This window comes from Labrus mixtus, chromosome 15 (genome assembly GCF_963584025.1).
Source record: "Labrus mixtus chromosome 15, fLabMix1.1, whole genome shotgun sequence".
In the NCBI taxonomy this organism is placed as follows: Eukaryota; Metazoa; Chordata; class Actinopteri; order Labriformes; family Labridae; genus Labrus; species Labrus mixtus.
Window position 1 is genome coordinate 1,746,583 of NC_083626.1, and position 24,835 is coordinate 1,771,417.

At 39.5% G+C, this 24,835-nt stretch overlaps 3 protein-coding genes across 6 annotated transcripts in view; 2 read left to right on the forward strand and 1 right to left on the reverse strand.

Annotated features, from left to right (window-relative positions):
* The first annotated feature begins 2,376 nt into the window (after positions 1–2,376).
* On the forward strand, positions 2,377–7,557 carry tprg1l (tumor protein p63 regulated 1-like). Its single transcript, XM_061058599.1, has 6 exons — positions 2,377–2,757; positions 2,994–3,085; positions 3,391–3,441; positions 3,550–3,675; positions 3,917–4,070; positions 5,584–7,557. Exons 1-6 carry the CDS (start codon positions 2,539–2,541, stop codon positions 5,776–5,778), a joined length of 837 nt encoding a protein of 278 aa, XP_060914582.1. The 5' UTR covers positions 2,377–2,538; the 3' UTR covers positions 5,779–7,557.
* Positions 7,461–24,430, reverse strand: wrap73 (WD repeat containing, antisense to TP73). 4 transcript variants are annotated; one of them, XM_061058594.1, is made up of 13 exons: positions 24,288–24,430; positions 23,640–23,726; positions 23,325–23,477; positions 21,913–22,029; positions 12,961–13,033; positions 12,112–12,215; positions 11,802–11,888; positions 10,979–11,113; positions 10,294–10,371; positions 10,114–10,216; positions 9,868–9,993; positions 9,568–9,759; positions 7,461–8,752 (listed from the first exon to the last, which is right to left on the reverse strand). In XM_061058594.1, the coding sequence occupies exons 2-13, from the start codon at positions 23,709–23,711 to the stop codon at positions 8,640–8,642; spliced, it is 1,353 nt and encodes a 450-aa protein (XP_060914577.1). In that variant the 5' UTR covers positions 23,712–23,726; positions 24,288–24,430; the 3' UTR covers positions 7,461–8,639. The 4 variants fall into 4 exon arrangements, with proteins under 4 accessions (XP_060914577.1, XP_060914578.1, XP_060914580.1 ...); XM_061058595.1 differs by having other exon boundaries at positions 24,279–24,430; XM_061058597.1 differs by lacking the exon at positions 23,325–23,477.
* The window catches only part of tp73 (tumor protein p73), a 30,340-nt gene continuing 27,541 nt past the window's right edge, over positions 22,037–24,835 (forward strand). The window contains exon 1 of the mRNA XM_061058590.1: positions 22,037–22,192. Within this exon, the coding sequence (XP_060914573.1) occupies positions 22,161–22,192 (32 nt within the window). The 5' untranslated portion in view covers positions 22,037–22,160. The remainder of the gene's footprint in view (positions 22,193–24,835) is intronic.

Consider the following 24,835-nt stretch of genomic DNA (forward strand, 5'->3'; position numbering starts at 1 on the left):
ATGGAGGTCTTGTGAACAGGTCTGTTGCTGGCTAGTTTGTTCTCTTCTCTTGCGCTCAGTTTGTTTTCCAAGACAAATAATATCATTGTCTGACTCTGTCTGAAGCTGAGCCTATAGGAGAAAGGACCAATCAAAAGCACCAGCAGGAAACACATTGTCATGTCCATTTTCAAAGTGGAAAACTTTGAAGTTCTTCTATGTAGTTCCGGTGTTAATCCCAGCCTTGAATAGTGTTTTATTGAGATCAATCATTACCAGGAATCACGATCAGAGACACGTGAGTAGACCTGTTTGTTTCGTCATATTATTACTAACTTTAAACAGATCATCTAAAAAAACACAATGAAAAGAGACACACTATCATATATGTTGTGACATCACAATACTGTCCCCAAATCGTTAACATATTTCCTCAGTAGTGTGTATGTTTGAAATCTCAGTGTGATATTTAAGGAGTTGGAAAGATATGTGGATCATCAAATATTAATATTAGTGTTTAAAATCTCTAATAACACAGACTCTAGGAACAAAGCACTACATCTGTCATCCTCAGTTATATTAAATGGTAAATGGACTTGCACTTGTTTAGCGATTTTCTAGTCTTCTGATCACTCAAAGCACTTAAACACAATTCACAGCCTGATATGTAAAGTGTCCTTCAGTATTAACTAATCAATGTATACACATTCACACACCGCTGACAAAGCAGTGGGAGCAACTTGGGGATAAATGTCTTGTCCAAAGACACATGGACATGTGGCTGCAGGAGCTGGGGATCAAACCCTCAACATTTTGGTTAAGGGACGACCGACTCTACCACTGATCCACAGCCAGCCCTGTGTAAACTCTGTCAAAGAGTCAAAACTGTATAGTTTGATGTTAATAATAAAAATAAAAATAAAGTGTGAGAAGTGAGAATTGTTACACACATCTCAATCCCGACCTGTTCAAACATTAATGACAAAGTCAGATATAGCTGAAGGTTATGTACTGTATTTGAAAAAGAACTCCCTTTAACTTATAAACGACATGAAATAGATTCAAAAAAAAATTTCTATCAAAGCATCAGACAGTAAATGTGGGACTGTTTGGGGTTTTTTCAAGCCATTCAGTAAATAAATTGTGGTGATGTGGTTACTCTGAGTACAGGTACCAAACTTCACTGATTGATTTTTACTCCACTCCCTCCTGGTAATTCAACAGAACTATAGAGCTGAGAGTAAAATGGGTACACAACACATGTTGCTGCATTGTCAGTGAGTCCTTTTTCTGTTCTTAAAGCCCTATGATCACTGTTTCACTTTAAACTGTTAGCTTTCAGTCCAGCTTTGAATTAAAGCAGTTTCTTGGAAGGACAAAGTAGATTCTGAATATTTTTAGAGTATTTGTAACAATGCCAAAAACATGTTGGGATGTTTGGTTGTTTCCTCAGCTTTCTCAAACACGTACACAACATTAACACGCTTTTGCACTGACATTAAGAATGACTAAAACTGTTTTTTGCTACAGCTTATTGTCTATGACTGTGAGCATGGCTTTTGTTTTTAAACCAGAAATAAATGAACCAGAAGCCGCAAGTTGCTCGTCATTGTGACGACTCTTCCAAATATGTTTTTTTAGAGTAGGTATATTTGAACTAAATACCATGTTGCAAACATGCAGATGAAATATTTTTTAACAATGCTTTTACATGTTTACATTGTAGATATCACAACAACCAAAAACACTAAATCCTTTTTGTGCATGGATTTAGACACGAGGTAAAAGACACATTTTTCTTCATTGACTTGTCTTATGCTTCTTCTTTCTGCCCGTATTAAATGAATGGGTACATTTTCAAGGGCATTTATGATACCAAATGAAGAATTTAATCAATCAATTGTCCATTTTTCCTTTTATGGTGCAGAATCATATATATGAAAAAAGTCTCAGGACAATTTGCAAATCCACACCTGCCATGTGGCAGTAGGTATTAATAATTAGAATATAGAAATAATCAATCTTGTCTCATGTTTTTGTTTTTTAAGGTCATGGGCATCAGTAGGCTATTGATTTGTGAATTGTTCAATAACCAGCTAAACACTGCTGGCAATAATGTTTAAGCCTGATAAAACGGTAAAGATAGCCTAATTAGTGTTTAAAAGTAGCCATGTATCAATAATACAGACATTATTGCCAATAAGAGCCAATAAAACATTCCACGATGTGGAAATGTAAAGTAGAATCATTATAACTACATGGTAATAACATCTTTACTGGACGCATGGGATCACATTTCCACCTTGAGATCACGACCAACAAGTGGATAGTTTTCTTCAAACAAGTTTATGAAGCTAATTAGCCGGTGTAAAAACACGAGGTCCCTTTAAGAGAGGGGAATTAAGGGGGGGGGGAGTGAGGCAAGAGGGCTGTGGTTTACTTCCTCCTAGCCCTCAAAATCAAAACAATATTCGTGCGAGATGGGCGAGTCTGCTTCCTCGAAAGGACATTTTCTTATCTAACATTTCGGGGAGCTCCACGAACAGCGTCTGTTGCAACATGCTTCAGCTGAACGACACGGTGGAGCCGGAGAGTCCGGGCGCTGCGATTCTCCACCCTGCAGAGACAGAGGAGGGGGTTGAGGTCGCGTTCACACCGCCGGAGGCCGGAAGAAGCCTCGGACACGGAGCCTGCTGTCCCCCGTTACAAACGCTGACACCCTTTCATGTGCATAACCCTACAATTCAAGCGAAAGTAAAGGACTATTTCGTGTTCAGGGTAAGTCATCCGTCTTCAATCTCTTGCATCCAGGCCGATTTGTTTTGAATAAGATCATGCGTATTTGTCTTCAGAATAATCCCCTTTCATTGGTTTATGCTCGTGGAGTTAGGCTACTTGTGGCAAATAAACACAAACATGATCTCAACCATCCTTGCGTAGCAGTGCGTTGTTAAAGCTCTCGAGACTCTCTGAGATGACGCTGATGGTTGACTGTTGTGTGATGCTGATCTCAGCCAGGTACCATTGAGCAGGCTGTGAACGACATCCGGACTGTGGCACTCCCTTCTGAGGATGGAGAGGTGCTCAGTGTCTGGCTGCTTGTAGAGTGAGTATCCCAGCAGCCCATCACTGTTGCATTATCAGACTGAAACATGAAGCAACTTACAGACTTTATTGTTACGAGAACACATACCTATGCAGGCAAATCAATTTTACATCAGATTTGGATGGCTAACAGGCTAGATGTTTTTTTCCCCAGTGACCTTATTAAGTTTTAACATTTTAATCCTTGTCATGTTCTTTTAAGCCTTCATTCACTCCTGTAACTCAAACAACAGCATCATTGCTTTAAGTAAAAAAATGTTCTTTATGACTGTCAGAACAAACTGGCATATTTGTCCATTTCTACAGAGTTGACCACTGGAACAATGAAAGGGAGAGACTTGTTCTTATCACTGATCGGTAAGTCAAACTGATATTATGTGAACAAATAGGCTAGAGGAAATACCTCACATGACATTGAACATTTCTGCTGACACGCCATTTGACTACCTTTGGTTGTGTTTTCAGGTCCCTGCTGGTGTGCAAGTATGACTTCATCAACCTGTCGTGTCAGCAGGTTGTCAGGATCTCTCTCAATGCTGTAGACACAATTTCAGTGGGCGAGTTTGAGTTCCCACCCAAATCTCTAAACAAGTAAGCAAACAGGTTTTGTCAGTTCTGCAGTGATTACACACTTTGTAAGAATAACTCAAGCAGTTAAGTTCGTATTATTCTTATTTAGTATAGAAAGAGAGTAAAAAAACGACACATTGTATGTCTGATTTAAAATCTTCTTTCTATCTAAACAGATGAGGTCTGGTTTGCTGATAGTACCTGTGTGTAGCTGTCTTAACCTTAAAACTCACACTGCTCTCATTCTGTTGTTTTGTTGCAGGAGAGAAGGCTATGGGATTCGAGTCCAATGGGACAAACGTCCCCGGGCCTCGTTTTTAAACCGCTGGAACCCCTGGTCCACAGACATGCCCTATGCCACATTCACAGAGCACCCAATGGCCCGTGCTGATGAGAAGGTGGCATCCCTCTGCCAGGTATAATCCATTTGGCTATCTCTAAGCAAAGCTTTAAATATAGTTTGGGGGCACCTAAGTTTACCCTAGTGGATTTAGTGTGCGCCCCATGTGCAGAAGCCAAGGTACTTGTTGTGGCCAAGTTATCCTCAACTCTCTTTTCCCAACATTTCCTGTCTCTCCCCAATAAAGGCACAAATAGCCCAAAAAAGATTGTTTACAAAAATGCTGTTTTAATCAACCAAGGAGATTATTTGATGGTTTTAAAACATCTGAGGAATAAAAGCTACTTTACTTTTTTTGGAGTTAGTTTTCTGAATTTTCAGAAAATATTAATTGTGACACAATAAGCAACTGAATCAACCCTTGCAGTCACAGTCCCAAGGCTGTATCCGAATTACCAAGTACCTACTCAATCTGTCAGTAGGCAGTAGGCAGTACGTACTATCCGTGCTGTATACTGTTTAGTACCTACTATTCAGTAGGCGCGCACAGTAGGCAGATATTTGTTCCTACTTCTTCTGATTCATTCAGTATGGAAGTGATGTCATTTACGTTTCCCGAACCGGCCGCATCCACCCGTTTTTTTGTTTTTTGTTTAGCTTTATTCAAGAGGAGTAATGCGCATATACAGTCAGGTAAACAAAAAACAATATCACAATGTAAATCAAGTAAAAGACAGATTAAATAACTAAATAACATATAGTACATAAAGGAAAGTACAAAGTAAAGACAGTAATATACAGAATATAAAATAAACCAATAAAGACACATTTAAATAGTGAAATCATTATTTAAATAGAGGGGGAAAGGTTTTATAATAATGCAGACATTTGTTACATTTTTTGTTAATTAAAAGTAGTGATTTCAGTCGGGACTTTAAATTAAGATTAAATTAATCCACGCTCGTTTGTTTTGATTTGGAGGCGGACGTGAAGTGACGATTTACGTTTAATTTCGCACAGCATTGTGGGTGGTAAAATACAATTCATTTCCTGAAAGGATGCATCCGATCCATACTGCATGAAACCAGGAAGTTAGTATCCATACTGAAATGTTCAGTATACTGAGGTGGACCCAAAAAATGACCACTGAATGACCACGAGAGTTCAGTATGCTGAAACTCCCTACTGAAAAGTACGTACTGCCTACTGAACTGTGGCTATTTGGAAAGGGCCCAACTGATGACAATAGTCTGATTGCTACCTTAAAACAAGACATTCATCTAATAAAAGAAAGCTAGTTATTCATGTGATTATAAACAGTATAGTCATGACTACTTATAGCCAAGAAAAAGCCACAGCTGAGCAATTTCCGATGTTCATATTTCCATTCAGAGCCATTAGCATTACTACATGTTACAATGGAGCAAGAACATTTTAGCTGTGGAGTCTCAATCCACACATGAGAACAGCTCCCAAAAGATATAGCTTTTATTCTTGACATTAATGATGTGTATAGATGTCAATATTTACTAAATCAAGTGTTTGAGAAGATGTCCTTGTGTCACTTTTCTTCTCTTCTACATAAAAAGTTGGACAACTTCAGGACTCAGCTGGTGCAAGCCGTAAAGAAAGCCCATAAGGAGCACCCCATCCCAGGTCGGGCCAACGGCGTCCTGATCCTGGAGAGGCCCCTGCTCATCGAGACCTATCTGGGCATCATGTCCTTCATCAACAATGAGGCCAAGTTGGGCTACTCTATGACCCGTGGCAAGATCGGCTTCTAAAAATCCACTGTTCTTGTGCATTACAAAGGAGATCAACCCATGTGTCTGTGTTACACTGTGCTGACTGAGGGGAAGATGTAGCTCGACTACAGTGAAATAAGAAATGAGTCTGCGTTTGTGTGTCTGAGTCGGTCCAATGAGATGTCAACACCTTTTTAAGTCGGTTGTCCAGACAAGTGGTCAGTCAGTGTACTGTAAGGTAGACGATGCACAGCTCTGCATGGACTGTCTACTTGTGTGTTTTTGCGCCCCTACTCTCTTTTTTTCTCCAACAGTTTCTTGCACATTTGCAATTACGCCCATGGGCCTTCATGAGTGTATGTGACATTAGAAGGAGAGAAAGGACACAGCACTCTCAATAATTCATAGTCCTTGTACTCAAAGGCAGGGTTGGTCATTTTGGAAAAGTAGCATTCCCTCAGTGCTCCGTCTGCACCCACCCCCTCCCCTCTGTGCTCCCTCTAAAACCACGCCCATCACTTACATGCACAAGCTCCAGAAGTGGACTTCAGCTCATGCTTTTTCAGTGTGGGCTCGTGCATGCATGGTGTTAGAGAACGAGCAGGGAGACAAGGAGGCGTCTGATTGGTCCATCAGGTTGGTACCTTGTGGCAGACATTGGTTGAAGTTTTTACAGGCTTAAGACTGCTACAGATGACAGATTTTCTTCGTTCCTTTTTCAGAGAACATGAGTTATTAATGTCTGTCAGGACCTAAAGACAATTTCAACCAAAATCTCAAAAAGTGTGTCTGGAGAAAATTACCAACCCTGCCTTTAAGTTAGAATGAGTATTTTAAAGTATCATGCTCCTTCTTTAACCAACTGTAGACGGACTGTATGAACTAATAAAAACCTAAGATCAAAAAACATTGGTAAGAATGATTCTGGTCCAGGCACTAAGGATGGTTTGAAAATTATAAAAGGCCTTTAATTCATAGGGCTACAAACATTTAAAATACACTAATGTGTGAAACTAATACTTATGAATGAATTATGGTGGTCTACAAGTCTATACTGATTATCTGTGTTATTTGTGGAAATGAACAGATGGGATTCCTTTTTCACAGTGAAATTTAAAGGATGAATAACAAGTTGTGACCTTTCTCTTTTAATGGCCAATGTTGTGCTTTCAGTGGTTATATAAAAATGTCATTGTCTGTCAGAGCAGGGAGCTCATGTAACACCTGAGGGGCTGCATAAACTACAATAGCTTCAATGTTCTTCTATGATTCAGGTGTTTCATGCTACATGAAATTGTAAAACTTGTCTTTATGTTTGTAAGTTGTATTCAAAGTTCTGTAACTTGGATTGAGGCACATTCAAAGTAGATTCAAAGCTTTGCTTCAATTTATTACCACTTACTGTATGTAGTGACATGATTTATTTTCAAAATTGTACTACCAAAGGTAATAGGCCATTATTTCATGCTAAGCAATGCCAATGAATAATTGTCTCAATAATGCCTTCTCCTGGTGAACATGTGCATGCTCCTGTATGCTGAGTTTGCATGACAGATGTGTTTTTTTTAAAGAGTCTCCTTAAATCTTTAGTACATTTTAGTCAGGTATTATTTATTTTCTGTTTACGTTGACAAATTCATATTTTAATGAACGCTTCAACAAATGCAGATTTTGTTGCCAGTTCTGAAGTGTTTTATTAAGGGTTATTAAAAGACATGAAGTAGTTTTTGTGAACATGCAAAGGTTTACTTTTTGTTGTACATGTTTGCAGCACAGTAGCCACCTTGGAAATAATAAATGCTAACATGTTGTGGTTGAGACCGCTGTTCTAATCTTTGTTAAGAAGTTGATTTACATTATGTTTGTACTGCAATAAAGTAATGAAGTGACATTTCAAGCTTTTATAAAAGAGATATCACTTAGACTGATAATGCATTGAGTTAATAAAGTATGGCGCTAACATATGACCTGTTTGTTGTTCTTACTTCCTTGCAGTTTGACCGTAATGGTTCAGCTAATAAATCAGTTACGATGTAGCGTTTCCAGATAAAACATAATGCTTCACACGTTTCACAAAGAACTGCACAGGGTGCAATAACTCAAGAAATACACAATGAGACTTCATTGTCAAGTCTTTGCTACACTGAGCAGACTCCTCGCTCAAATGTAAAATGTTTGTGAAGCTTTGTGACACGTCAGGAACATTTTGTCACAAAAAGAAAGTAAGCTGCAATTAAATATAACCCACAAATTCCTTTCACTAATTCATTATTTCAGCATGCTAATCTCACTTTTAGAGAACAGAATTGCGAGCATTTAGTATTACATTCGTGAATCCTCCTGGACCTTTTGTAATGGCTACATTATTATTAAGGACACAGTGTGTTGTGAAGTGAGGCAATATTTCATTTTTGGATTCATGAACTCTTGAAGATTCACTGAGCTAAGTGCACAAACTGTTCAAAAAGCTTCATTATTTATAACAAAATTTATTCAAAATAATTACACAATAGAAACACAAAACACTTGATATTAAAAGAACATAAATATTACCAAGGATACCTTGTAAACTATCTTTTCACAGTGTTTGGAACTACAGCTAAATTGTTCATTTTACTATTGAAAATGTGATATTTGTCCATTATTTGCCCTTTAGGAGGAATAAGTGCTGTCCATATGTTTTTTGGAACATCCCAGTGACCAGCACTGAGCGCTCCATAAACACCTTTATGAACGCTTTCAGTTCAGCATGAAAAGGTTGAGATCTTTCAGGAGGAGTGCTCGGACCAGTCTCTTGGTCATCACATTCATGTACTCAACACTAAGTGGATATGAAAAAAAAAAAAACTGAATAAAAATCCAGTTGTTTTTTTTCCACAAGACCTGTGTATTTGTGAGTGTCACTTTTCGTCTGGTTCAGTATCCATGTAGCACAAACATAGCTGCTCCTTGGAGAGCAGGATCAGAGAGTCTCCACTGCAGTGCCAGGTTAGTGAGTGGACCTGGAAACCACCTGGAAGCATAGAAGGAAGAGAGGCAAGTGTTTATGATCATTTATATTACATATAAACCAAACGAAAGTGAAAAACAAAATCGTCATGCGTTGTGAAAAAGTGGACTGAGGCAGGAGTTATGCCTGCACACTTGCTAAAATGCCATAAATCGTTTTTTATTCCGTCACAATCACAAAGTTTCAGCGAGAGGTCTTCTTCAGGTGATTATTTTCATTGTGAAAAAGTGACCATTTGCTGTCAACATTCAGAAGCTTCTTCATGCAGCTGCAATAAACATGATGTAAATTAAAGTGAACCATTCATGTTCCTGAGCTCTCTTAGGTTCCTCTGGATCATTGTTGGATGGCCTGCCTGAACGACCAACCCACTCACCCCCACCTCTTGTTTCCCTATCCTTCTTCCTGCATCCTCTCCTATCTCCCCCTATCCCATTTTCAACCCCGGCACAGTTTCGGTAGATGGCTATTCATCATGAGCCTGGATTTGCCCAAGATTTCTGCCTGTTAAAATGACGTTTTTTCTTGCCACAGTAACTTTTGCTAAATGTTGCTAAAATGCTACGCTCATGATGGATTAACGCTGTGTCTTTCTAATATAGCAATGAGTAAAGACTTTTACCTGCTTTTTGTAAAGTGTCTCGAGATAACACTTGTTATGAATTGGCTCTAAACAAATAAAGATGGATTGATTGACCCTAGATTAAGTCTAGGGTTAATGTGACATGTGATTCAGCACTCACCAGGTCCTGAATTTTTTCCTAAATTATCAAGAAAATATTAGTAACTCATATGTCCAAATGGCTTCAGTTTGTTACCTTCAGTGGGGACTTGGACAGAAACGCAGCCTGCAGGGGACCACAGATAGAGTTTGGAGTTGCCAGTACACAGAGCCAGCCGGGGGCGCCGTGGGTCCCACTGAAAGCAACGCACAGCTGATGACTGCTCGAGCACAGCCTCCAGGGTCATCTTCTGCATGTCCCACACCCAGACAGCACTGGCCATGTTGTCTATAGTCAGAGAAAGACAGATTCACATTAAAGGTCATTCTCAGCGTATGGAGCAATGGATCACTGGCATTGCAGCAGAAATTAGGTGAAAGTTGTAAGAATGCTTGCCATTTTTGGTGGCTAAATAGCGACTGTCTGAGCTGAATGACAAAGCAGCCACACCAATCTTTGGGTTGGCTCGGTCCGCGTCTGGTTTGGTCACAGAAATTTGAACTGGCGGTGGGCAGATCTCGTCTGGTGTAGGCAGCCACAACATTTAAGAGTTTGTGATTAGACAAAGTTGGTTACATGACCTCAGAAGTTTAAGCCAAACTCTGCTTTAATAAAAAAAACAAATGGCAAAGTCTTAAATACATTTGCTCTGGGTGTTGAAGAGGGTGGTGCCAATTGAAATGTTGTGTAGCGACAGGTCATCACTTCCAACAGCTGGTCTTCTCTCCACTTCCTTATACACAACCTAGAAACGCAACAAGAACAGTCAACTCTTGAACTGCAGTGATGACAAGCTCATCGTGAAGGCTCAGACATACTCACAGCCTTTGTGTTGTTGATGGTTGCTGGGTGCTCAAACTGCGTGATTTTCTTCCAAGTGATATGGTTGAGGATGCGGACCTGATGAAAGAGTATCAGGTATTGTAATTTCCTTTTAACTGACATAGAAAATGTACACAAACTTGAAATATATAAAAAGTTCTGTTATGCAGAACAGTCTTAATTTTGTCATTTGAGTCTGACAGTTGGGTCTCAGTCTTCTGTTTGATCATCTATGTTTGGGACTAGCAGCTCTAGTCTACAGTAGCTGCTACAAGCATGACACTAGGATTGTGGTTGATGTAGGTGTAAAATAAAGAAAAAAGTTGAATCTAATCTTTTAATACAACTCTTCAGGTCGAGCGTGACAGTTGTGGAGGAAGCACAAAACTAAATGAATGGTAAATGATTCTCAGACTGCACTCATAAAGAGTCCTTCTAGTCTTTAGAACACTTAAAGGAGCAATTTGTAACTCTGACACCTAGCGTTTCAAATCAGTACTGCAGTCCAAACTCAAAACAGTGGAGAGAGCTCTCAAGCCTTAATGTGATATCCTTTTTCTCACTGTCATCAACCATAAACATGTGGCTTAATAAAAGAACTTTGTGTACATTATGTCATGGCAAGCTTAAAAGTGATATCATATCTTTCTCTAATCAGACATCATTATTCAGATGACGTCCTTACTTTTTCATCATAGCTGCCAATAGCCAGAAGCTGACTGCTTGGGCTCCAGGTCACAGACTTCACACCCAGTGACCACTCATAGGCGCTGTAGGTTGACAGCAACCGGCCGTCTAAGGAGTACATCAACACCTTGTACTGCAGGGATGATAAACACACATGAAATGACAGCACTATTCATCATGATGTTTCTGTCGACGGCAGACTTGATCACTTTGCAAACTGCAATACAATAAGGATGGCTCACAATAACAGTGGGTCATCTATTTGAATGTTCTGCTGAACATGGAAATGTCAGGGTGTCAAAAAGATTTTAGATTAGATTTCTAGATTTTAATTCATTTTTTAAGAGATGACAGCTTTGTAAAACAATACACTTTTTAGATGGGATTGTTTTATGAAATATTGACACTGAAGATAAGTGAAATAAGTTGAATGGGTGTGTACTGCCAAATTGATAACATGTAATTTGAAAATACCCTCATGAGGTCAACAAAGTCCAATCTTAGATATATGTTAATATTATTAGAGAATGACACTTTACATGTTTTCTTATTATAATTATTGATATTATTATAATACATGCTTTGATGTAAAAAAACATGTCGGCCTACTAAAGAGACCCCAGAGGTATTTAACTCTCAACTGACCACTGTTATGCCACTGGTTAATTTTTTTTTCAAGTGTGTATTCAATCCTGAAACTTCAATGGTGTTACACTGAAGGATAAATAGTAATTACAGTATGTTTTTTTTAAAAAGCCAACAGGTCAGTTATGACATCCTATTCTTTCACTGATCTTATGTCTTTAAAGCAAATGACTCACCTCCAGACAACTATCCCACACTGCCAGGACACAACCATTGGGGGACCACTCCAGCCCTGCAAGGTCTTGTGTCTCAGTCTCAAAATGCTGCAACAGAGTGAAGAGAAATCCATTTACACTATGCATTCCAGGGAGGAAAAACACAGTTTACCTTCTTTGCATGACTTTATAAGACAAAAAATGACTCAAATACATCAACTATATCATAATTCAAATGATTCAGATTGTTCTTCTATGTTGCTTACTAACATCCTAACAGCTTATTGAAATGTGAATGTCATGGTAATAAAAAATAAAACAGTCTGCTTACCCTTAGTAAATGCCAGTCATCGCATACAAATACACTAACGTAGTCTTTGCAGTCTCGACGCTCAGCCAAAGCCATGTAGCAGCCATCTCTGCTGAAATCTATACCTGTGTTTGAAAGATGACGGGAGAAAGCCATCATTTTACAGACACTTCAGGTCGTTGCGTATTATCACTAAACAATAAGAATATTACAATGACATAGTTACAGCCAGAAGGAAATGAGTATAGTATACTAATAGGAACAAAAACTAAAATAAATACATAAATATGACTTAAAAATGTTAGAAAAGTATGGTAGAGTCTTCAGAAAGCATGCATCATCAAATCCAACAGTTAGGCACTATTTTATTCATCAGTCATTATTCAGGATTCCTCATTAAGCAGCATATGCTATTTACTAGGTAATGAACTTGTTATTAAAGGCTGTGTGTGTGTATTACATCCAATCTAATAATGTGACACTTTGGCACCACCGGGTCAATGGTATGTGACCATCATGGCCACATTATTTATACAACGGCTGTGAGGATATACAGGTTTCAGAAGGGCATAGTATTGCATGCGGAAAATGGGGAGAGTCATGGACCGTCATTTTTCCCCAAGCTGCTGACAGGCCTGTTATGAGGAGCATGCCCCATTTACTGAAGAGGGGTACAGCTGTCAGCAACGAGGACTATAGTTTGGGCCACATACCCAGGGGGCTGTGCCACAAGGTAAAGAACGGCATGTGATTCATGGGGCACGCAGAAGCACTAAGACCACTGGCCCTGTCCTCAGGTACTCCATGTAATACATATACAGTCATGAGCTGGGATAAAATAAAATAAATCCATATTATTCTCATACCCACCCTTCTGACATGCTTTGGGATACTTGATGAAAGACACTGCTTTAGTGCACAGGGACCAGACGGTGACTCTCAACTGTTAAGGCACAGAAAGAAAGAGAGAGAAAAACACAAACTGAGGATCATCTCTACATGAAAGGTTGACAAGAAAACAACGCTAACAAAGGGCACAAGCACTGCCTGAAAATGTGGAATTATTTAGGCCATTTCATATTCACAATTGAGAAAAACCTATATAGCCAAAAGCTTTACTGTTAAAATAGACAAACACAAATTACATTTTAATAATGGTTTGTTTACTAGGAGTTCATGAATTATGCCCAAAGTAGGACCATTTATAATAATAATAATAATTATAATTTATACTTTATTAATCCCGTGAGGGCGAATTCAGTTTTTACACTCTGTTTAATGAACATGAACACACACATAGGCCGGAATACACACACATGCACAAACAGGATCCTATGGACATGCATTAATGAAAAGGTCTCAGAGTGAGGGGGCTGCCCACAGCGAGCGCTCCAGAGCAGTTTTGGGGTTCGGTGCCTTGCTCAAGGGCACCTCGGCAGTGCTCAGGAAGTGGAATGACTGGCACCTCTACCAGGCCAACTTCTGGACTTGGGACTTGAACCGGTGACCCTCCCTTGTGGACCAACTGTCTAACTATGCATCACTGTTTCTACATAATCACAGACAAAGATTTGGGATTCAACTTCAACTTCTTGTTACTCAAAACCCTTTATATAGAATAATACATATGTGAAAAGCTTAACATTGACAATAAAATAATCCAGGTATCATATCAGTTAAAAAATATATATATACAGTGGGTACGGAAAGTATTCAGACCCCTTTACATTTTTCACTCTTTGTTTCATTGCAGCCATTTGCTAAAATCAAAAAAGTTCATTTTATTTCTCATTAATGTACACTCAGCACCCCATCTTGACAGAAAAAAAACAGAAATGTAGACATTTTTGCAAATGTATTAAAAAAGAAAAACTGAAATATCACATGGTCATAAGTATTCAGACCCTTTGCTGTGACACTCATATTTAACTCACATGCTGTCCATTTCTTCTGATCCTCCTTGAGATGGTTCTGCTCCTTCATTGGAGTCCAGCTGTGTTTAATTAAACTGATTGGACTTGATTAGGAAAGGCACACACCTGTCTATATAAGACCTTACAGCTCACAGTGCATGTCAGAGCAAATGAGAATCATGAGGTCGAAGGAACTGCCCAAGGAGCTCAGAGACAGAATTGTGGCAAGGCACAGATCTGGCCAAGGTTACAAAATAATTTATGCAGCACTCAAGGTTCCTAAGAGCACAGTGGCCTCCATAATCCTTAAATGGAAGATGTTTGGGACGACCAGAACTCTTCCTAGACCTGGCCGTCCAGCCAAACTGAGCAATCGTGGGAGAAGAGCCTTGGTGAGAGAGGTAAAGAAGAACCCAAAGATCACTGTGGCTGAGCTCCAGAGATGCAGTAGGGAGATGGGAGAAAGTTCCACAAAGTCAACTATCACTGCAGCCCTCCACCAGTCGGGGCTTTATGGCAGAGTGGCCCGACGGAAGCCTCTCCTCAGTGCAAGACATATGAAAGCCTGCATAGAGTTTGCCAAAAAACACATGAAGGACTCCCAGACTATGAGAAAGAAGATTCTCTGGTCTGATGAGACCAAGATTGAACTTTTTGGCTTTAATTCTAAGCGGTATGTGTGGAGAAAACCAGGCACTGCTCATCACCTGCCCAATACAATCCCAACAGTGAAACATGGTGGTGGCAGCATCATGCTATGGGGGTGTTTTTCAGCTGCAGGGACAGGACGACTGGTTGCAATTGAAGGAAAGATGAATGCGGCCAAGTACAGAGATATCGTGGAAGAAAACCTCTTCCAGAGTGCTCAGGACCTCAGACTGGGCCGAAGGTTCACCTTCCAACAAGACAATGACCCTAAGCACACAGCTAAAATAACAAAGGAGTGGCTTCGGAACAACTCTGTGACCATTCTTGACTGGCCCAGCCAGAGCCCTGACCTAAACCCAATTGAGCATCTCTGGAGAGACCTGAAAATGGCCACCAACGTTCATCATCCAACCTGATAGAACTGGAGAGGATCTGCAAGGAAGAATGGCAGAGGATCCCCAAATCCAGGTGTGAAAAACTTGTTGCATCATTCCCAAGAAGAGTCATGGCTGTACTAGCTCAAAAGGGTGCTTCTACTCAATACTGAGCAAAGGGTCTGAATACTTATGACCATGTGATATTTCAGTTTTTCTTTTTTAATACATTTGCAAAAATTTCTACATTTCTGTTTTTTTTCTGTCAAGATGGGGTGCTGAGTGTACATCAATGAGAAATAAAATGAACTTTTTTGATTTTAGCAAATGGCTGCAATGAAACAGAGTGAAAAATGTAAAGGGGTCTGAATACTTTCCGTACCCACTGTATATTGGATCAGCGGTAGCATTTTGATGTAAACTATGGTTTTGCTTTGAAACAACTGCAGGCGTCCTTTCTTTCAGACGACAGTCCAGACTAGCAAGGTCCATCATGCCTTCTAACAGCTGTGGACGCGTGAACCCTAAGTCTTTGAAGAGGACAGTGACACATCTCAGTGAAGGATATGAGACACATAAAATCCATCCATCATTACACTGATAGCCATGTAATGCTCTGAGTGTGTGGAGCGTTGTCTAATAGTGTATTTCCACAGGCATTGAGTGCATATGTTAAAATGTCTTAAGGACAGAGAATCTGTATTGTACATGTGCCTGAGTGTTAAGACCATTAGATTACAGAGAACATTTTTGCTGCAATCCCACAAGCCCCAAGCGACAGCTCACATTTGGAAAACCGATCAATACATAGAGTTACAACTACTTTATCATTTCCCTATGAAAATATTCATTAAGAACAATCTACTTAGGAGGCATGCGAAAAAAGGCGGCAAACTTAAAGGTGTTAAATGCAGGGACGTCATATAATATATAATGATATAATTCCACTGCTAGCCGCATTGGCTTAGCATGCTTCAAATTATTAGAATTTGAAAATATTGAAGCAACTGGTTATATACACAAACATTTAATTATTTCACCTAGTCAGCTCATCTATTTCAAATCACAGGTAGAATAAAATAAGTTTCAATTACTGCAGCTATGTTTGCTTTGAATGTATTTTGAGAAAAATATATATTTATTTTAAGCTCCCTCGCTGCCAGAGAACCCTTTATACCGTAAAAGGATCAAACATAGTAAATCATTTAAAAATATATAGTTTTGGCATGAAAATACAGGTCCACTTTTAATGCTGTGTTTATTTGAGGACCTGCGGAGATAAAACTACCAGAATGACAAGGCTTTCATCATGGTTTACAAGCCGACATGTGAACTGAGCTAAGTCTGTCACCTCACTGTACTGACCGTCCTGATCAGTCAAGACATCCAGCTGTGTAGGCCCTGTAATAACACCTCACTGCACGCTTCCTGGACATCCCCTCAGCCGTGGTGCCATGGCAACCAATACCAACACTGCTCAAACACAAACACACTTACACTTCTTAGATGCCATGAACCTGCCACATAGAGAATGTGGGGAGATCAACCCCCGAAAGGCAGTGTAACTTTAAACTGGGTGGAGGAAGGGTAGCATGAGGAAAATAGGTGAGAAATGCTATTCCATGCGGGGTGGTACGCAACAAGATCCTTAGATGGTAAAGTTATACTTTAGATAAAGTATCCTCACCAGAGGTGAGCAGAACCTTGGGGATAGGGGCTGGGGCCCCTCAGGGTGGCGTGAAAAAACAAAACTCGACAACCACAGCTGCTGTTTATCTATCAGAGATAGAAAAAGTCCCTTCTGGGCCGAGGTTAGCTAACTGCATCTGGTGATCAGCACCTACTGTAATTACAGACAAATATATCTTTTTGTTTTATACTGTTTCACTACATGTATAAGAATCCCTCATCTGGAGGCATTTCTAACATCATATGACTTGGAGGGTTTTCTAAATAGGAGTATGTTCTTCTATAATATAACCTGATAAGCCCTTTGAGACTGTTACTGTAATGAAGAGCTGTTCAATTCAACTTCAATTGACATGTCACGACCAAAAAAATCTTGTTAAGACACTTCTAAATGTGACAAGTGAGGCTAAATTCTACCACCACTTTCCCTTTTAGTATCTATCAGCAAGTATTCATAAAGAGAAAACCAAAGAATTAGGGAACATTCCCAACAGTGCAGCCTGTAGGCAACATGATAACTACGATCAGTCGTGCACCAAGTTACTGACAGCAACTTGGGATAAAAAAATATCTATCAGCCATTCTTGTCGCGCGCCTCAGCAAGTGCCAGAGAAGGGGCGAGTGTATTTGATGCCATATAGGCCTATCTGTCAGCAGAGGCTTACACCGTAAGCATTCCACATAGGAAGCAATCTCAAACCAATATAGCCTATTTCTCCTATTACAGCCTCATGATTCTACCAAGGAACTGGAGCCCCTCAAAGCACACACACACATAGGTATGGGTGAGCCATTGTCCCGTGTAGCAGAGCAGCAGCTGCCTACATTTGCAGTACAGTTAGATAGCGCTGTTGCCAACAATGCTACATGTTAGCGAGGCTCCAGTAGTACTGGCCAAGAATGCTATCGCTAATCCGATATGAACAATGAAAAAACCATTAGAGGAGTCAAGCTCAATGATGTCCTTGGCTGGAGTTTTTCCACCCTCAGTTTATCACCCCTCAGCTGGTAAAGGTGGATTAACATGGATGGGTGAGTGGCATTTTGTGAGGTCCTAAGATAAACAATTGGAATTTAAATAGGAGATGACTTTCATGAAGTCTCACGATACACCACCGAGGGGTTTGAGCATTGTGTCTCTCTATTGGATTTGGGAAATGGCACCACCCTGTATATAAAAACAGTAGTAAACATTTCCAAACCCCAAATCAAAGCATTTCCACCTTGAAGCATTTAAGGACATCAGGAGAGCATTTCTTGCTGCCTGCAAATGAGTAGCTGACCTGCAGTCTTCCATGGGCTGCGACTGACATACACTTTCACCGACAGCGATCTAATACTGTTACAATATGAGATGTTGACTTTGAAATCATTGTGTATATGCAAAGATCTGAACATATACCATTTGTTTATGATCAAAAAATACCATGCACCAACATAAAAAGCCACACACACTCACACACACACACAGCAAACAAAACCGATTTACTGACACATAGACAAATACACATACACAATCTACACCACGGGCAGCTGTCCCTAAACAAGTTAATATAGCAGCCTGTTTATGAGTGGGGCTGAAATTCAAGCCCAACACGAACACCCGTCTGGCACAGTCTTAATGAAATCTTGGGCTGGGGTGAAGGTAAGTTCAATGGGGCCCTTGGTGATGTGGTGCCTACTATGACTCCACCAAGGCAGTTTTTGCATCCTCAAAAAAAAAAGGGAATATATGCAGTCCTTAACGTCCTGCTCAGCTGAGGGATAAAGGTGGTAAATACCATGAAAAGCTGCTCTTAAACCAGAAAAACACCAATCAATGTTTTTCTAAAGTCATTTATGTAAACATATTTTAAATGTCTTGTGACATAAAGGTTATTTTAGGTTTAAGGGTACTTTAGGCTTAAATGGGCTATATGTAACTTTCAAAAATACTGCGTTTGTAGCGATACAGCAGGCCGTTAGGCGAGTCTGTGTGTCTGTATTCATTCTCCATCCTACAAACGACAGTCTCTGCAGGCACTGGCTGAGAGCAGGAGTGTGTGATGAGTTTGTCCGTCTTTGAGAGCTCTTAGAGTGGATAGAAGTGTGTGGAAGACGGCCTCTGGCTGTGGAGGTGAAGACCGGGAGTGTGTGATGAGTTTGTACTGTTGATCTCTGTAAGCGGAGTGAGGAGCACGTTGAGAGCGTGCAGAAAATGTCACTTCCTGGAGCTTTCGCGGAAAATACAACCCGGGGAAACATTTTATACAGGCAACACAGATAGACAGTGAACATCTACTTTTTCACATCAGTTAACTGTTCGCTTATTAATGGGCGATAAAAAAAAGTTTTATACATGTCAAAAGTTACATATAGCCCCTTTAATTAAGCAGAATAGGAGGAAAGGATATCTCACAATAAAATTAAGAATTGATACAAATACTGACAATTTAAATCAATTTGACGGAAGTGTACACCGCTATAGACTTTATTAACCAGTAGAGGGTGCTGTCTGCTGCAGGCTTCTCTTGTTTGACAACTGCAACTCCGTTTATTTAAAGAGATTCTCCCATTTGTGCTGAATGTGTTTCTATTTGATTAGGTTTTTTTTCTTTAAATCCTTCTTGTATTTTAGACACAATTTATTTTTTAAAAAGGCCATTTTCACTTTTTATAAAAAAATGCATCATTGAATTATTAGTAACTATACAACGTCAAAATAAAACAAACAGGCTTTAGTTAGCCTATAAAAAAGGTTCCAAACAGAAGAAAAAAGAATTCTTCAATATATCTCAGGATAAGTTGGGCAATGAAGGATGCACCGGATGGGTCATTCATTTGGAAAAACGGACGCATTGTTGGACACATTTTCAAGGAGCCTTCAACGAGCACTGTGATATGATCTATCCTCACCCTCATTAAATGGGACATAGCCATAGTATTTTTGTATTCAAAAAGAGCAGTAAAAGATAATATAGAAATCAGTTTTTGCAGCCTGAATTCAGGGAGGCACAATGCATTTTATCAATACAGGACAGTTCCCCATCTCGCTTTTAGCAGGTGATGTCTACTGTAATAAATATGATGCAAGTGATGTTTTGATTTTTGCATATTCAGTGTGGAATGAGATCTGATCACAAGCAGTCTCTGGGGACGCGAGTGGAAACATACTCTTATGCAATGTGTGAACTGCTGTATATTACATAGAGCTGCCTATTTGTGATTTGATCACCCAGGAGAGTGCATGGTATTACCAGGTGTAAACGTGCAAGACATGCCTAAATCCCTCTGCGGTAAGTTAGCAACAAGGGACATGGGAGGAGTTGTAATTTTATAGTTTGTCATTTCTGTAATTTATGAATGCATGCCAAGACTATGTGATAGTCAAGCCTATACATCAGATTGATTTGAATAAATGTTCATGACAAGGAAACAGAAGAAATTCAGGGTTTCAGCTGCTTCTCAAAATGAGTTTTTTTTAAACTTGGTATTATTTACTGTCTCAAAAACGAGGTAGCGTTTAAAAAAAATAAGGCTATAAAATGGAACTTTGCTACAGTTGTCACTAGCAAAGGGGCTTTTAATAACAAGTCATTTGACACAGATACTCATCATTCTGATCATTTGAACTTGCTGATTTAATGCTTTAAACACTTCAACATGAGATGACTTTTCTTTCTAAGAACTAATCTGATCTATGAGGATGCCATTACTTCTAAGGGGGCGCAGTCTTTTCTGTACCATTCCTTTCTCTCTCTCTCTTTTTTTTTAGAAGATGCAGACAGACACAAAGCAGACATGCCACAGACACTTGCACTCCTTGCACCCTTCTCCAGACGAGACACAGTTTTGTGTTTGGCCACGACACCTGTCAAATGATTCTTGGAGTCAGGTTCAGCATGACAGACATGGCCCACCATGGTGCACCCCCCCCCCCCATAATATTCCACATGGCTCTCTGGTAGCTGCTGCAGCTTCTCGCCCCTTACAGCATGCACTTACGATGGAGTGAATTTAAACTAGGAGTCAAGAGAGGAACTAAATGCATCTTTATTAGTCTGCCTGTCATTCAGCAGACCTGCATAAACAACACTCACCATCCCTGTCCTTTTCATCTTCATGAGACGTTTTTGTTTAGCAAAGAGCACTAAGTATTGATTTTTATCACAATATAAAAACGTACATATGTACATCAGTAAGTCATCTTTTTATATTAGGGTCAAAAATATGGTGCAAAGAATTTCCAGCAGTTAACCCACTACCAAAGGAGTGCTCCATTATATAGGTAACAAAAATAGAGGAAAACTTCTCATTGCAATATGCAGTGGTGAACGATTGCTGAACCATTACAGTTACCTACACACTACTAAACACAAAGTCTCAATTTATAAATGTCTCCATTCATGCCTATGCCAATATGCTGGGCCAATGTAAGCTTCTCATACAGCATATTATTTCAATACAAAATGAAAAGTGAAGCCAAGCTGCTGTCAGTAAATGCAATAACAGTTGTACCATGATACATTAAATGGGTCAATGATATACCAATGTACAGCCAATTAAGTAACACAGCTCTTTATCTATGCAAGGAAACCATGTTTGGGCGAATAAGCTCTTTTTTAATATCTTTTGCAAGCTTTCAAAGTGTAACGTGTGGTTTGATACCATTGCACTGAATGGAGTAAAAAAAACAAATCCCTTTTACTTTTACCAGTAGATCTGTGTTATAATTTTCCTGAGCACTTCAGACTTGCTGATAAATTCACTACTGATAAGCAACTCTTAAAAAACACAGCACAATTTCTGCTTCTGGTTGCATTACACCACTGATTTTCTTCCCTTCTTTTATATTTGTTAAGTCGTATCACTATTATTTGGGCAACTGAACATCTCCAATAGGACTTGCTGCCAAAGATAATGCCGGTATTTAACTAGTAGGGCACATACACATTGCACTCATGTTCCAGTGGTATTTGAGAGCGTGTATGACAGGACGCTAACAGGAGGCGAGCTATGAAATCATGCTGAATACAGCATGCATCAGGTGTGTGTGTGTGTGTGTGTGTGTGTGTGGGGGGGGGGGGGGGTATAGGGGCGCTCAAGAAAGGCTCTGGTGTCTGGCTATTTTCAGGACCCCCTTCCTTGTGGGCCAGCAACAGTTGAAACCAGACAAGCATATTCATAAGCACACACTCAAACACCGACTTCACACTTACATGGAACTCAGTGGTGTTGAGAATGTGACGTCCATCTGGACTCCAGCGAGAGGAGAGTAGCCCTATCGAGCCTTCATCAATTTTACAGTGCCAGTCCGGCTGTTCTAGAGACCACACCTAAAGAGAAAGACAGAGGTTGACCGTCAGCAAGACAGGCAGCAGCCATCACTGATGACATCCTTCACACACATCTTTCATCTCCTTAATCGAGTTTTCACAGTGTAAGGAACTCCAGAGCATCAGAGACCATGAAAGACTGGGGATGGATCCCGTTACAAAGGTATGTTACTGAAATAACACAATTATACAGAACATGGTTTAATCACTGCAGCTCTTTTGTTTTTTAACTATTTAACAAACCATCAAACCACGTCACAGATAAAGAAAGATCGTTAATACTTTTAAATCCTGCTATCTATTTGGAGTAGTTGATACTTTTTAAATATTGTTTAAAGGAGCTATATGTAACTTTTTACATGTATAAGTCGTTTTTTATCACCCATTAATAAGCGAACAGTTAACTGATGTGAAAAAGTAGATGTTCACTGTCTATCTGTGTTGTCTGTATAAAAAGTTTCCCCGTGTTGTATTTTCCGCGAAAGCTCCAGGAAGTGACATTTTCTGCATGTTCTCAACGTGCTCCTCACTCCGCTTACAGAGATCAACAGTACAAACTCATCACATACTCCCGGTCTTCACCTCCACAGCCAGAGGCCGTCTTCCACACACTTCTATCAAACTCATCACACACTCCTGCTCTCATCCAGTGCCTGCAGAGACTGTCGTTTGTAGGATGGAGAATGAATACAGACACACAGACTCCTTCACAGACTTTCACATGTGTATGACCACTTACCTCCTCTGTAAACATTATGTCAGTAAATATCCAGTGTTTCACGATGATGATGCTCGTTTGTGTACGTACGAGCACGTATGAGGAGCACGTGAGGGAGAGCGAGCAACAGGTTACTGGTGCAGTTCACCTAACGGCCTGCGGTATCGCTACAAACGCAGTATTTTTGAAAGTTACATATAGCCCCTTTAAAGACTCATAATGAAGCTTTCCATACTCCCTGGTAATTTCTCCAAAATTATTACTAAATCCTTAATAACAAAATGAATGAAACTACTAATACAACTTCATCTTTTCAAAATGATGTATACTATCCCAGCAACCAAATAAATAAACAAATACCATGGTGCTTACATATTCTGAATTTTTATCTGTCAAAGTAGGCCTATAACAGAATTAAAGGGGAAAGATAAGCAAAAATAATTTTCTGCTATTCAAAGCAAAACTTTATGAATCTGATCACAATTAGTAGAAAAACTCAAACATAGTATTGACTGTCAACTGCAAAGCATTTTACTGATCAGTCTTCACACATCACTGATCTCTTATCGGAACTTACCTGTACAATTCCTCTCTTGTACATAGCACAGAGGATTAAGAGAGAGTCTGAAGACCATTCCATGTTGGATATCTGGTCCAGACAAGTGTAGAGCTGTAGAATCTGCAGGGTGCTCATGTCCCGCACCACCAGTCTGTACTGCACACAGGTAGCCTGAGGAATTCAGCCCCAATGATAAGTCACAACAAACAAGACTTTAAACACACTTCACTTCTTTAACTAGCAACTTGGCAGAGGGAGTAAAATAAGTTGAAAGTATTATTTATACTACACCAAACCACATAGAAAATAAAGAAATAGATTTCAACCTCTTACCAAATATTTCCCATCTGGAGAAACTTTACAAAGCTGGTTGGATTGCTTGAAGACCTCTGAGAAATTCATCATATAATACAGCTCTTCCTATACAAAATAAATATACAATTAACGTGGCATTTATAATTTAAAGATTCTAACTCAACAAATGGGTTGTAATGACTGCTTACTGCTTATTCGAATGAACTTTTGTCATTTCCAAATATTAACACATGGTGGCGCAGTAAGTCCATTGAATAAGCATGCTTTTCACAGCAAACACAAGTCACATACAACAAAAAAAATATTTTCTCAAGCAAAATTAATCGTTATGTAAGTTTCTTAATAACAATCTCAAGAAGCACGTAAAGTGATTGAGTCCGTTTTAAAACACGACCTAGAAGCAGAGAGCCGAGCTTCAGGCAGGTACGTTAGCCTAGCTAGCGTGCTAACGACTGTAAGAAGTAGTCAAAGCAAAATATAGCCTAAAATGAAGCCTGTCCAAACTGCGACCCCATGTCATTGTACGACCTAACTGTGAATATTATAAAGATATTAGCAATTTACGTCGAGCTTACAGTAAAGGCTACTGTAACCGATCATCACTGGACTCATTCAAAAGTCATGATAGCATTTAACGCTACTTAGTAGGTAGCTAACCTTCACTACCTTCGCACTCGGTGATTAAACTTCTCTCCCGCGGAAGTTATGTTGCTTTACGAGATCTGATGAGCTGCCAAAAGTCCAATAAGTACTTTAGAAAAGTTTTTTTCTTCGCATGACTGTCCTCGGGTGGTCAAGCTGTTGATCAATAACTGTTGCTAGATTGTTTGTATGAGTAGATGACGACAACCCGTATTGTCCAATCATTATCGTTCTGCGCTCTGTTGCCTTCTGGGAAATGTAGTTAATGATTGTGTTACTTCATAACCGCTTTTAATGTGCGCGTGTGTGGGAAAGTAAAAGCAACAATATTTTCGATATTGCTGAAAATACGTTTTTTTGAGAAGGCCCTAGACTTGCAGTAGCATATTTGTAGCCAATGTTATAGACTAGACTACTCGAAATATTCTCTCAATTTGCATTTTAAAAAAGTGTCGCTTTAGTTTGCAGTTAATTTGTTTATTCACATTACAATGTTCTGTTTAAATCACTGAGATAGCCTACTTCTACTTCTACTCAATTGCTCTCCTATAAAAGGTTTCCCGCTTAAGTGC